At 51.0% G+C, this 15,160-nt stretch overlaps 1 protein-coding gene across 5 annotated transcripts in view; it reads right to left on the bottom strand.

Annotated features, from left to right (window-relative positions):
• Positions 1–15,160, bottom strand: part of BAIAP2 (BAI1 associated protein 2) — an 82,181-nt gene that overhangs the window by 45,495 nt on the left and 21,526 nt on the right. For 4 of the 5 annotated variants that reach the window (XM_008050491.1, XM_008050488.1, XM_008050490.1 and 1 more), the window contains exon 3: positions 15,070–15,156. The exons of the other annotated variant lie outside the window; for it this stretch is intronic. In XM_008050491.1, coding sequence (XP_008048682.1) covers positions 15,070–15,156 — 87 coding nt within the window. The remainder of the gene's footprint in view (positions 1–15,069; positions 15,157–15,160) is intronic. 5 annotated transcript variants of the gene reach the window in all.

Here is a 15,160-nt window from a genome sequence, read left to right as displayed (position 1 = left end):
TGCAGGTGACTCAGTTGACCCCTCCCCATCAGAGAGGACATAGCAGCCACAAGCCTGCTGGAAGTCCCAGCTCTGCCCAGACACCTGGAGGAGAAACAGGACCGGCACAGCATGACTCGAAGCCATGATGTTGGCATGCTCCTGTGCATGTGTGCTGTGTGGGAGGGGATGGGTCACCCACCAGGCCCCACTTGGCATGGGAACTGCTCATACTCTACCTTCCTGGCAGAGTCTCAGGTGGTAGAAACGTGTGTTGGCACAGTTCTGAGAAGCCCCGTAGCCCAGATGGTGCTGGAGGGCACAGAGAGAAGGCATCTGACCCTTTGGGTGACGTGCCCTTGAGCCCTGAGTCTTCCTGGACCTGGACTTCAATCCCTGAAACAGGCTCAAAGAGGCTGGCAGGCAACATGCCTATCACTATGGAGTGGTTACGATATTCCTTTTGGCCAGTGGATACCGAGGGCACCAAAACACTCGTTTCTAGGGTATTTCTGTCATTTCAGCAGGTGCTGGAACTCTTATCCTCTCTCTGCGTGTGGCAAAGCCAAGGGGTCAGCTGCTCAACCTTGGCTGTGAGCACGTGTCAACTCCAGGAGCCCGCTGAAGCAAATATCCACAATGCTGTTTTTCAGGAGGCTTCCAGAGCTGAGAGGCACTGCTAAGAGAGCATGAGCATAGTCCTGAACAGGGCGCAAATAGAGTGCTCATGGCAGAAGACAGACATCCAGGGTGCCATGTAGTTAGAGCCCCTGGGGGAGGAGAGGGGACGGAATTCAGTGCCAAACCAGAGTCACCCACGTCGGGTTTCAGCCACCAATATCAGCCCTCCAACTACCAGTTTTTCCTTGGGAGAAGCAGGGTTCTTCTCCCACCTACAAAAAAAGCAATAATGGAACACGGCTGGGGGGTAACCAACAGAAAAAAAAAAAAAAAAATCAATGGCTGTGTTGTCATGGTGATGATAGCTGCCGATGATGCTTACTGACACTCTGGTCTGAAACCAAAGTAGTCCAAAGAGCCACCTTGGTGTCCATGTTCGGTCTGCACGCTGTCCTGTGCTGCCAGCCACTGCTACCCCATCCAATCCAAGGACAGGCCCTGGACCAGTGGTGGGACAAGGACTCTCCAGCCCACCCTGGGTCTCCTGAAGCCCAATCTGTGTTTGGACTGGGTCTGCTCTAAGGCTCCTAGGGTCCCAGGCACACAGAAGGTTGCAGGTTGAGGACCATCTGTCTGGGGAGGCTGGAGAGGGTGCTGCAAAGGGCTCTGGGATGGTACACAAGAGCGGAGACTGAGTTCAGTGAGACTTAACTCAGTGATGTCTTCCCAACACAGGTGGAGCAGCCGGCCCAAACCCCACTCCCACACTGCAGGTGGACAGATCCCAGCCTTGTCTTCAAATGTAATGCCTTATCCCCTCATCTGCCTGACATCTGCAAGGTTTAAGGTCTGATAGGGTATAGGGTGTCGCTTTCCATGTTTCTCCTTTCTTTTTGGCCCCAAGTGTCCAAGATCAACTGGCAGAATACACCCAACACCCAGAAGGCCACTTGGACGTACCCTCTGCACAGGAGGGCAGACCCAGGCCCAAGCTTGAGCAGAGCCCACTTCTTTCTTTCTGGGCAAATCTGCATTTTTTTTTTTTTTTTTTTTTTTTTTTTTTTAAGTTGAAGACTTACTCTGTTGCCCAGACTGGAGTACGATGGCACACTCACAGCGACTGTAGCCTCGATCTGTTGGGCTCAGGCAATTCTTCCACCTCAGTCTTCCAAGTAGCTGAAACTATAGGTGTGCACCACCACGCCTGGTTAATTTTTTTTTTGATTTATTGTAGAGACGAGGTCTTGCCAAGTTGCCCAGGATGGTCTTGAACCCCTGGGTCTGGTCAATCCTCTTGCCTCCACCTCCCAAAGTACTAGGATTACAGCTGTGAGCCATGGTGCCTGGCTAAATCTGCCCTTTAAAACAACCTCTGCTGGTAGAACAAGCACATCCCCCAAGACCCAGTCAGCACTGCTGCCTGTTGAGACCTCACTACACAGCATCCTCCAACAAGCCCTGAGCTGGTCTCCCATGTGTGGGGGAAAACAGAGGTGGCTGCCAAGGAAGCCTAGGAGGTGGACTGAGCCCCACCTGGAAACACCCTGGTCAGGCTGAGCTCATGAGAGCAGATAGCTCAAGGCTGCTAGATGGGCAGAGTGAGCCCAACACACACAGGGGCCTCCCCACAGAGAAAGGACTCAATGAAGAGGCAGAGAACAGACATGGAACTCCCAATATTCATTCCTGAGGTTGGTATTGAGGCCCTGGTCACCCTTGGGATTTTACACACTCCCATTTTCATGAGCAGAGGCCACTACGGGAGGCCAGGCAGGCAGTTCACAGCAGACACTGCTCTGTGGACCACCCCCCAGCCCCTCTAACCACCCTGCCAATGTCTGGTCTTCCTATCACCCCTCCAGTCACAGTCACTGTCCCCTGGCACTCCATAGAGCCGGTATAGGTGTTCTTGGTCAGCACCCAACTTAAAAATATCTGTGCACAAGTACACTGGCTCCAGTTGGGTATCTGTGCACAGATGCACACTGGTTCCAGCTGGGCATGTTCAAGCCTGTGTTTAATCTCTGCCCACGACAATCCCAGTCAGTCCTCCAATGATGTGACCACCTGTGCGTGACCAGGTGGTGTGACAGTTATAAAATGCTCCCAATGCATAAAACAAACCAAGGACAACAGAAGAGTTATCAGAAGTTGACATTTTGTCATCTTTCCCTTTGGATGTTTAAAAAAAGAACGAAAGTAGCGGCAACAGCTGGAGGACCTCATGTATCCTTCCTAGCCCACCCACCCCGCCAGGACCATCTCTAGGGCTGTTTTCACATGTCCGAACATCTATGTGCAACAAGTAATAAGATATGTGAGTAAGGACAGGTGGGGCCTAGAAGAGCCTAAAAAGCTGGAGCTCCAAGGCCAAGGCACAGGATGTCTGGGATGATGGTCATAAACAACTTTGAGCAGAGAAACTCACCGGCACCACCCACGGCCAGACAGAGAGCCCCCAGACCTTAGAAAGACTCCTCCCTAGGACTGAAGTCCCAAACCCAGTAGGACTTGAAACTGCAACCAACAAGCCATGGAAGTGATCTCTGTAGTACTAGATTTGTGGGGGGTTACCCTCCCTAGAGCAGAGAATAGGTGGCTCTGCTCTTGGGCCACCTCTTCTCTGCTCTAATCCTGGATCCCAGGCTCCTTCTTTGTGGCTGCTGACCATGGTGTCCCCATCTCTCAAGGTCCTGGACTTCATTTTACACGAATCCTCAGGGATAGAGACTTAGGAGGGGCTCCTGGCTTGAGTCCTGCCTCACTTCCTCCCCGTACCCTGGGCCAAAGGTCACCCATGGCCCAGCCAGCTCTGTCCTGGCCCTTAGGGCAGACCCCTTCCAGTGGCTGCTTTGCAGGGGACAGAAGCCACACAGACCGCTCAGCTCCTCCTCAAGTGCCACTGGAGGACTGCTGTGAGCAGGGCCCACTCTGAATTAACTTCTCCTAGGTGTTCCTTGGTCCCTAACTAGTTGTCCAAATGGGCACCACCTCTCCTGAGGGATGGTTTCTCAGGCACTAACTAGCTCCAAATTGTGTGAGACACAAACAGGAGCAGAGACCGCTTGGAGAGCACCGGGCATCAGCTCTCCAGACCACTGTGGTCAGTGTCCAAGGGGCCTCTGGCATGCCTGCCCTCCCACCAACCAGTACCACCCAGAGTACATGGGACCCATGCCCCCCAGAGACTCCAGGGATGGGCAGAGAACTGCCCACAGAGGCTCCAGAGTCACACTCCGTGGCCAACACTGTGGAGGCCACACTCCGGGGTGGCCAGCCCCTCCCCTGTTCTTTGCTTGTGGAAGAACGAGTAGCCATTCTCTTTCTTTGCCCTCACTGGGGAGTGTTGGTGATGGCAGCTAGGAGACAGGAGGCACCGTCAGCAGGGCCTCAATCGGGGGATATGTGGCCTGGCCACGGGACTGGGCAGTCCCAGCATCCCATGGGACAAATGGGCTGTCCTCCCAGTCCAGGCTGGCCAAGCCTCATACTTTGGTGTTTAACACTCAAAGGTGGGTGGGGATTCAAGAGGTGCCCCCTTCACCCTGCCAGGACACAGAACTTCATCTTCTCTGAATGGGAGCAAAGCGCTGCTAGATGCCACTGGCTGGTCCTCACAGAGCCCCGCGTCAACTGTTAACCCCATCCAGCCCCATCGTGGGTGACAGAGGCTCTCATCTCACCAGTGAGAAACAGATCAAACCATGAGCCGAAGCAGAAACCACCAGCAACCAGCCCCAAGGCCCCGCGGCCAACAGCCTGCGCTGCTGTTCCTCATTGATATTCCCGCCACAGAGCAGCCCGACACTGAGGGAACACGGGAACACGCTGGGCTATCTCTCCCCATCACAGAGCCGCTGCCTAGAACATGGCAAATCCAATTAAGACGATTATTAATCTCCCCCGACAAAGCTCAATCTGGGCTGCAAAGCTGGGCTGTTGGAGGCCCCAGCACCGCGGGAGTGCCGTTCACCTGAACCCAGGGACCTCACAGACCACCCGGCCCCCCAGCCCAAGGTCTAGGCTGCCACGATGGGCTGAGTGACCACATATCAAGACTGATGAGGCCATCCCACAACCTGGGAGCTGGCCCCAACTTGTGGCATTGAACCCAGAGTTAAACATGAGGACATGACTCTGTGAACAAGCAGTGTTGTGTTAAGCCCTGACAGATTCACATGGGGGCTCAAGGAAGGGGCCCAGGACGGCATCTTTGTGCCCGATGCTTGTCCACCAGCCGCTTCTTCTGGGTGGGGGTCTAAGGAGTACCCCTGTCCCATATCTCATCATGGGGAGGGACAGGAGGAATAGTGTGTGAATGGGAGAGTTGTTGTCATTCGCTGGGAAGAGGTAAAGGCAGGTCACAGGCAAAGAGCCCTGCTCTGGAGTGGGTCCCCAAAGCTGGTCCCAGTTCAGGGTCTTGTTCCCCTCTGGTCTGTAGGCAGCTGGCTACCCTGCAGGCCTGGTACCAGCCAGGGACCTCGGTGTCAGGCCCCCTCAGGGATGTGAAACCAACACAGCACCCACTGTGGGGATCTAATTAAGGCCTCCAAATGGTGTCTGTCAGGAAGATTTAGCAGTCTCAGAGGCGGGTTCCTGCTGCTAGGGCCTGACAGAAGGTGACACATCAACAGACTGCTGTCTCATGCCCAAAGGAAAGGCTGCAGCCATAGCCTCCACCTTAAGACCGAGGCTGAGACCCATGAGGGCTCCTTGGTGCAGGTGTGAATAGCTCTGCCTGATTCAGGGGCCTGGGAATTGCCCAACAAGCTACCTGGCCTGACTGGAAGCACAGGAGCACCACCAGGTGAGTAGCGTGAGGCGGCCCCTCCAAGTCACTGCAGCCAACGGGAATAGCCAGGGATGGCCTCAAAGGCCCCTCGGGGGTCACACGGCAAAGGACGTTCCCTTCCACCCAAGCCCCCACATTTCAGAGACCCAGAGACATCACACACAGAGAGGGAGCCACCCCATGACTCTAAGAGGGAAGCTGACTTGAGAAAACACCTGTGGGGACAGGAAGGACACCTGACCTCTACACCACCTGGTTCCTGAGAGGTGGGCATTCGGAACACCCACCTTACTCCAGGTAATGTGATGAGGACTGCAGCCAAAGGCTACAGGTGGTTTCCATGTCACACCTTAATTCAATGACTCAGTGACCAAAATCCAGCCCACAGTTTCAGGTGAGAACAATGCCACCTGCCAGTGGGCACCCCTGTTCAGAGTGTGGTCCAGCACAAGGGTTCCTGCTGTTTTCCCAGTGCCTGGGGATGCCAGGCAGATGGCAGTGCCCAAGCACAGCCCAGTGTGCCCTGCAAGCACACACACGCCCTGTGATCACAAACAAGCACACTGTGGGCTCCAACAGGTACAAAGCGGCCTCTTCAAAGTAAAGAAACATAACAGAGGCCTCCAGAGACAGGGGAGGGCTGAACAAAACAGCCCGGCTCAGATGCCAGCCCTGGGCAGAGACCCAGAGCAGTGGGATGAAAATACAACCACGGCTGTGGCCTCCGGACAGACATGGACTCAACATGCAGTTCCAGCCTTAAGAGGGAAATACAGGGCCCTCTTGGGGATGGCTGTGGCCCTGATCACTGCCATGACAGCACACCTCTCTCAAAATCTAAAGCATTCCACAAGAGGATTCAATCTTAGACTCTCTGCAAATACGGGGACAGGTCAAAGGACAGGCTACAAGACCCTCTTCTCACATGGGTGAGCCCTAGAGCAACCTGCCCAGGTGTGTACACTGTACCAGAAGCCAGAGACTCTAGCCTTCTCCTCCCACCCATCTCCCATCAGTCAGCTCAGGCTAGCCTGGCTCTGTGCATCCGTCCCTTGGGCAGCAGGGCCAGAGGACCAAGGCTGGAGGTGGCTGTCAGCTGTGGGGGATGTGCTCAGGTGTGCAGCCCCCTGGGGTACTGCAAATGATAGCTATCAGTGAGGCAGACTGGACAGTCACCCGCCACCTGCACACCAGATCACATGCACCATGGGCACCATCCCCAAGATCCAGTGGCCTGGCTAGTACCTGTCCCACCCCCTATGTCCTATATCTTCCATACCAGCTTCCCGTGGTACCAGCCACCTCAGAGGGATTTGAAAAGGGAAAATCAGGAGAAACAGATACTGCAGCAAATTCCTGAGCTCTCAACTCAGATATGAGACCTTGCAGGGAGCTGAGATGAATACATACAGCAATGATTCTGGACCAGGCCCAGCTTACCTCCCTCGACCACCGCCCAGGTTCCTGGGCCACCGTTACAGTGCACGCCTGCACATGCCAGGAACTGGCCTAGAGCATTCAGAACAGAAAGACAACCCAATCACCCTGAGCTGCCAGCCAGCGCAAGCACCAAAAACCATAAGGAAGACAGGCAGAATGCCCCCCTTAGAAACTTCAAACCCAAAAACACACAGATCAGACAGGCTGTGAAAGACACAGGATGCGGCACAATCACACCTGCGTTGGCTGGAGACGGCACCCGGCATGCCTCAACAGAGATGCCACGGTGAGGATTTAGGAAACCGGAGTCAACCAGCAGACAGACAAGTGTGGGTGGCTGCTGGCTAGGGGATTAGAAGGGCTGTGAGAAGATTCCGGAACTTGGAGCCATCCCTCCATTCCCTGACTAAGCAGCTTGCCATATCAAAGCAAAGCCCTGAGAGTCAACTGCAGAGACTTTTTCACTGCAGGGAAAAAATAACCTCCAACTGAAGATGAGAGGACCTTCCCTTGGTGAGGTCTGCAGGCTGCAAAGCCCGAGGCCGCCTCCCCAGTTGTGAACACCACGCGGCCAGAGCTGCAATACAGAAAGACCGTCGGCACCAAAGTCAGACTCTGCCCCGGCCACTCGCACACTCCAAAGGAGAGAGAACAAAGCAGCAGCCCCAGCGGCTCATCTAAAGCAAAAGTACTCTGGGCTTTCACCATCGTAGTGCTGGGCCTATTCAGGAACTCGCATAGGAAGTCTCTCTGCTCTGGAGACTGGGAATTTACCTCTGAGCAGTGCACTGATGTGGAGGGGCTACTGCCTAGACCCTCACTCTTCACAGGAAAATGGAAGCTCAGGGCTCCGAAGGGAGACAGGGTGAGGGGGGTAACATCACCCACAGCAATTAGACAAGAGTCAAGGCAGTCAAATCCTACATCATCCTAATGGAGCTGTCAGCCCAGTGAGTAGGGCAGGAGTCACAGGAAGCTTCATGCTACGTGGAAAGGAAAAGGTAAGAAAAACCAGAAGAACAAAAGAGAAGGGATCAAAGAAGGAAAAAGGGGCAGCCAGGGTCAGCACCACTGCTTGCCTGATGGCTCCATCCCATGGGGCCTCAGAGGGATGCCAGTGGCAAGAGGGTAGGTTGAAGCCCTGGTTTGCTGGGTGTCAAGATTGAATAACTGAAAACAATCTCAGGTTCAATCCTGGGTTGGTCTGAGGAGAGCACCTCCACACCAGTGCAGACCAGGGCTCCATCTCCCCAGGAGAGACATCACCTCCCAAGGGCTCTGCTTCACCCTCACGATGGCAGGGATCTCACTTTCCATCCTAGGGCAGTGAAGTCACACTGAGGAGAAAGTGATCATAATTGAGTGAGCAATCCCCAGGGCTGCAGACAGGAAGAAGAGGAGTAAACCAAACTCAACATCAAACAAAGAAGACTAAAAATAACACTGATAGGGCCAGAGTTTACCTCATGATAATAAGTCTCAGGACATCAGGAAGATACGTGTATGCACTTAATAACATGGCCTACAAACACATAAAGCAAAAACTACCAGAGAACCTGGTGAGCCACTACCCTGGCTGAGACAACTTATGCCTCTTCCATTCATCTCACAAGTGGAACCCTCTGGGAGTCCCGAGGGTTCAGTGTCATGGTCCCTGGGTACTAGTTCATGCAGAACAGCAAAGTCCACCAGGAATAATGTAACCACTAATCAAGAGAACAGAGAAACTGTTTGTTATGTGTGTATGGAATATTCTACAGCAGTGAAAATGAATATGCCCACTGCTGGCAACAACACAGATGGATCCTAAGACAAGGCGAGAAAGCAGGTTGCACAAATCTATCCTGTGGCATGAAGCCTAGAATTCCTACAAGGCCCTGGCTGTTGAAAGTGCCACCTCCCTCCCAGCCTCGCCACCTCCTCCACTCCAGACCTTTCACATTTCTGCAAGAACACCTCATTTTTGCCCACCTCACGCCGTTAAACTTACCCGTTGGTCTTCTCATCCACCCCTCTGTGTGCCTCACCCAGGGGTCCCAGATCCTATGGTCCCTGGAGGCTGCACACTACACCCTGCCATCAGGTGATGATCTGTTCACAGGTTTCTCTTGGGACTGTCATCACCCACCCCCCACCGTATGGCCAGGAAATTTCAGCACTCACCACCCCCCTCCAAAGATTAAAAAAAAAAATCTGTATCAAAATGACACTAAACACAGCAACAGTGGGAGTTAGAAGATGGCGGGGTGATGTCTTCAAACTCTGAGCACAGATCATTTCCCACTTAGAATCCTAAACCAGCTGAGCCATCAGTGCCAGGCAGAATGTCAGCAGACAGCAGACACGCACAGGCTCAAAAACATTCTCATTTACATACTCAGGAACCTTAGGGAAGAGACAGATCCCCGAAATGAGAGCGTAATACAAGAATGGTAAAAGACGGAAGACTCTAAAAACATGGGGACTCCAACCCAGAAGGTGGAACAAAGGGGTCCCAGGGAATGCCCCAGAGTACAACCAAGTAGCTCAGAGGGTGGGAGCAAGGCTCGGGGTTTGGCAGGAAGGTTCCAGAAGGAGAAGAGACAGACAGACAGCGACAGCTGACAGCAAAGACCTGTCCGAGAGCGTGACTTGGGAATAAATTCATGAGTCTGCCCAAAATGAAGCAAATGAAGAAGTGAGGCACTTGTTAACTCTAGAAAAAACAAAGCTGGCATAATAAAAGTCACAGAGTCATAATCACAAAAATCTATGAACTGTCTAATACCAAAAAAAAAAAGACTTCACTAAAATTAAAAACTTTTGCTCCAAAAACACTGCTACAAAAATGAAAGATCAACCATATTGGGAGAAAATGTGTGTAATATAGTATATAGAAAACGTTTATAATTCCATAAGAAGACAAAAACCAGCCTGTAATCCCCAGCACTCTGGGAGGCCAAGGTGAGAGGATTGCCTAAGACCAAGGGTTCAAGACCAGCCTAGACAAGTTGGCAAGATTTTGTCTCTACAATAAATTAAAAAATTAGCCAGGTGTGGTAGCACACACCTGTAGTTCCAGCAGGCTGAGGCTGTGGTGGTCGTGAGCGTGCCACTGCACTCCAGCCTGGGTTACAGAGTGAGACTCCAACTAAAAAAAAAAAAAGAAGAAGAATAAGAAGACAAAAGCCCAAATAAAATAAACAGGAGAAAAAGATTTAAAAACATATTTCACTAAAGGAGACAACCAAATGGCAAATAAGTACATAAAAATTTTCTTGACATAATTAGTTAATTAAAGAAATGCTACCTTGGAACTGTCCAAAACTAAAAACAAGCCAAGTATCTACCAACAGATGACTATGAACAAACAGTGGCGCAACCATATAATAGAACACCACTCAGCAGTAAAATGGAATGAACTACTGATGCACACAACATGGATGGATCTTAAAATAGCTATACAGACCGTAAGAAGCCAACCAAAAAAAGAATGCAGGCCATATGATTCCATTTATGTAAAACTCTGGCAAATGCACGCAAAATTACAGTGTCGGAAAGCAGACCAATGGTTGCCTGGAGATGCTGGTGGAGGGGAAGAGCCTGAGGATCCTGGGAGGGATGGACAAGCTCACTGACTGAGGCTTCACAGGTGTACACACATACATCAAAACCCAACATGTTGTGCACTTGAATATGTGCAGTTTATTATACTTCAATTATACCTCAAAGCTGTAAAAATAAAAAAAAAGTAATCAGAATGCAAAGAGGGGGGACTCAACAAAAAGTAGAAGTTTGTAAAAAATTGTGTATTTTTTTTTTTTTTTTTTTTTTTTGTGAGTCGGAGTCTCACTCTGTCGCCCAGACTGGAGTGCAGCGGCCACTCCAGCCACCGCAGCCTCGACTGCTGGGCTCCGGCGATCCTTCCGCCTCAGCCTTCCGAGTAGCCGGAATTATAGGCATGCGCTACCACGCCTGGCTCATTTTTTGATTTGTTGTAGAGATGAGGTCTCGCTGCCCAGGCGGGTCTCGAACCCGTGGGCTCAGGCAATCCACTCACCTCAGCCTCCCAAAGGCGCGGGATTACAGGCTGAGCCACCGAGCCCAGCTATTTATTCTTACATGTTTAAATTTTAGTCACCTACATAGTACTCTCCATTTGATGCAATACACCTAGAGTTGCTTTTTCCACTGCTCAAAAGTTTTTTTAGCTCATCAACGTTGATACCTTCTAGTGCTTCTACCATTTGTTTCACCTCTTCCACATTGGCAAAAGGTTTCCCTTTGAGAACTTTTTTCATCTGGGGAAATAAAAGTCTCTCAGGGTGAGACTGGGTGAATAAGGAGGGTGGGTCACAGGAGTCATGGTGGTTTTGTGGGTCAAAAACTGCTGAACATTCAGCATAGTGTGGGCAGGTGCGTTGTCATGGTGGAAGAACCAATCACCTGTTTGCCACAAATCAGGACATTTCTTTCCACAAATTGTGATACACAACAACACTAGCTGGTATACTGATGCTGATGGGTTCCTAGAATGCTTACCTAGTGGAGGAAGCCTGTACAAGGGACTCACCCTCCAAAAGATAATTCTGGATTTTTTTTTTGCTCCCCACCTACCTTATATACTGTGTCTTGGATGTGAAAGAGCTTTTTATCACCATCATATAAACATTGTACACCAATTTAAACAAAAATTGTGATAATTTTATTGGGTGAGGCAAGGGGACAGCATAAAAAAGCTAAAAACAAATCTTCTGCAGTTAAATATTCACTAAATAATGTCAAACATTTTAAAAAGTAGGAAAAGGGGTAGGCTCGGTGGCTCAGCCTATAATCCCAGGACTTTGGAGATTGAGGCGAGCGGATTGCCTGAGCCCGTGGGTTCGAGACCAGCCTGGGCAACTTAGCAAGCCCTCGTGTCTCTACAATAAAATAAAAAATAGCCAGGCATGGTAGCACCTGTCTATAGTTCTGGCTACTCAGAAGGCTGAGACAAAGGGATCAGTGGAGCCCAGAAGGTCGACGCTGGGGTGGCCATGAGCAGGAGTGCCACTGCACTCCAGCCTGGGCAAAGGAGTGAGACTCCAACTCAAAAAAAAAAAAAAGTAGGATGAGGAAGAGAGAAAACAGCATAAACCTGTCTTTTTAGAAATATGGAAGCAAATACCAGGAAAACAGCACATGGAACTGAAGGGACCTGCCTCCAAGCAATGGGATTTGGATACATGAGGAGGGTGACAGCATTAAACCAAGGTTGTGTTGCTTTAATAAAAATTCAACTCTCCATCACTTGCCATAGTAATTCCACTCCTAGGTATATGCCCAAGAGAAATGAAACCATGTTCACACAAATATACTTGTACACGGATGTTCAACAGCAGCATTATTCACAGTAGCCAAAAGGAGAAAGCAACCCAAGTGCCCATCAACAGAAGGATGGATAAGCACAATGTGGTCTATCCATACAGTGGAATATTATTCAGCCATCAACAGGAATGCAGCACTGACACATGCCGCAGCATGGATAAGCCTTGAAAGCATGGTCAGTGAAAGAAGCCAGACACAAAAAGTAACACAGTGTATTATTTCATTTACATGAAATATCCGGAATAGATGAACCCATAGAGACAGGACACAGATGAATGGTCACCAAAGGTTGCGGGATGGGAAAACAGGGAATAACTGTTAATGGGCATAGAAGTTCTTTTTGGAGTGATAAGTTTTGGAGTTATGGTAATAGTTGCAAACTCTGTGAACACACTAAACACCACTGCATTATATACTTTACACGGTAAATGTCACATGAGAGTTATATCAATAAAGTCATTCCAAGAACAAAAAGGTGTGACTCCTTGAGCAAAACTGGCATCTGGCTTGCCACCTCTGCAGACACAGGAAGGACTCCACCCTCCAGATGAGCCCTGGGACAAGTTCCATGAAGCCACACAAAGATGTGTATTCCCTGGTTCAAGTAGTAGCCCTGACGTCTCTCCCTCTACCTGATGTGTCCCTGCACCACTGCTTCCTGTCCACAGCAGCTCATGGGTTTATTGTAGTCAACAGCCAAGACTCTGCCAACAGGAAGTAGCTTTTTGTAGTCAAGACCAAGGACTCTGCCAACAGGAAGTTCTGGAATCCCACAGCAGTTTCAGACACTCCCACCCTTTGCTGTGGACTACACAGTGCCTGGAGTTTCCCGTGGGCAGGCCCTTGGCCTTCCATGTGTGGCCACAGGGAAAAGGCACCTAGTCCTCTAGCATCTCCCCAACACATGATTCATCATCATAAGAAAATGTTCCTTTCACAGACACACGCAGGGGTACAAGCCCAATACCTGCCAACTTCCTTCTGATGGGTGGGGAAGGCCAGGCCTCAAGGGAGGGTTTCTTCTCCAAACCCCTGAAGACCCAGTAGGACCTCCAGGGCAGGCTCCCATGTGCCAGGGTTTGTCACAAGTGTGTCGTGCCCTAAAGTCCTACACTTCAGGACTAGGCAGACAAGGCAGGACCAGGCGGACAGTGCAGACCTGACCACAGTGGAGAGCCCTGCCACCGCACCCCCACAGCACCTCGTCCCCTCCTTTCTCTGTCAAGACAGAAGTGTCTTATGGGACTCTGGCCACCAAGAAACCTCAATCCCCCAGCCCACATCCCAGTAGGCCTGCTGGAGGAACAGCACCAACTGGTCAGGGAACCCCTGGGCTCGGGCCTTGATATTCTCAAATGAGGGAGTGCAGAGGGGACTGCAAAGCCCTTGGTCAACAAGTCTGGCCTCCAGTGTAGGATGTCATGAGATGTACAAAGATTGGGGGTGGGAGGGCCGAACAGACAGAGCTGGGTTCACAGGTCTCTGCCAGAAAACCGCACTGCAAGGGGCATGGGTCCCTTCTGGGAGTTAGAATTAACAGACATGGAGAGAAACCCAAAAGCCCTGACCTTCCCAATGCAACCCAGCCTCCTGTCAGCCAAGGGAAGTCACCAACCCTTACAAGACAGGCAGAAAGTAGAAGGAATCTACTTGTCACACGGACCTCCTCCCATCTGAGTGTCTCCATATAGAGCTCTCACTGCACACACACACTGACCACCTCTTTGAATGGCAGCTAAAGGACAGCTTCCAGGACAAGGCCTGCCCTCTGTGGTTTCTCCACCAATGTATGTGTGTGTGTCTGTGTGTGTGTGTGTGTGAGTCTCTCTCTTATCACTCAGGCTGGAGTGCAGTGGCACGCTCTTGGCCACCACAGCCTCGACCCGCTGGGCTTAAGTGATCCTTCTGCCTCAGCCTTCCAAGTAGCTAGAACTACAGATGCATGCCACCACGCCCGGCTAGTTTTGTTTTTGTTTTTTTTAATCGTAGAGACGAGGTCTCACCAAGTTGTCCAGGCTGGTCTCGAACCACTGGGCTCAAGCAATTCTCTCGCCTTGGCCTCCCAAAGTGCTGGGATTACAGGCTGAGCTACCATGCCTGGCCTTCTCCACCAAGTTAAGTGTTCTCATTTGTTGAAGGCCAGTTGGCTGGCCACAGCCTAACCTGACAGTAGCAATTGAGCACAGGCCAGGCCCACCTCGGGGTCTCCCCAGTAGGGGAAAGGAACCTCAGGCACTCTAGTACCTCCCTCCTAGGTCAGAAGGACCACAGAAACATGGACTCCACCTAAGCCCAGTGTGAAACATCACCATGCAGGGGCTGTGACTTCCCAAAAGTTTCAAACTGTGTCCCCTGATGTGAAGAGCTCATCACAGAAAATTTGTACAACATAGAAACAGCATAAAGAAACAATTCATCCAGGAATTCCATCTGTGAATACTTCTGGGGTTTCTTCCTCTGCTTGTTATGAGGTATATGTACCCACAATATAAGTAAACAAAATGGAAGTCAAACCATACTGGGAGGTGCATCCTTTTTCACTCATTTTTATACCAGGAATGAGTGACCATGTCATTAAACACCACCGCCTGAGTCTTTCTACACAGATCCACTCCATTTGCCTGAAGCAACATGTGCCTGGGTGTCCTCCCAGCATAAGCTCAGGCAGCACCCCGAGGCTGCCCCATGACCCCTCTTTCAGCAGAGGGTACCCCTCGTGGCCCTCACCAGCTCTGAGGATTATTGCTATTTAAAGAAATCTTATCTTATTTGACCATAAAACCAGATCTAAATCAGAGAAGAACCAGATACAGGACAGGATCCAGCCCTGCCTAAGAACGCTGGGTGGCTGCAGGGATCCCCGGGGCTCTCTGCCGAGGCTGGGGCCTTACCAAGTTCCTTGGAGCCCTGGCTCTCACTGGCCAGCTCCCCCATCTTCACCAGGGCATCAAAATAGCCTTTGGCTGCGTATGTCACACCTGG

Source organism: Carlito syrichta, unplaced genomic scaffold, assembly GCF_000164805.1.
Source record: "Carlito syrichta isolate Samal-C Ts95f unplaced genomic scaffold, Tarsius_syrichta-2.0.1 Scaffold148020, whole genome shotgun sequence".
Classification (NCBI taxonomy): Eukaryota; Metazoa; Chordata; class Mammalia; order Primates; family Tarsiidae; genus Carlito; species Carlito syrichta.
This window is presented reverse-complemented; position numbering and strand designations above follow the sequence as displayed.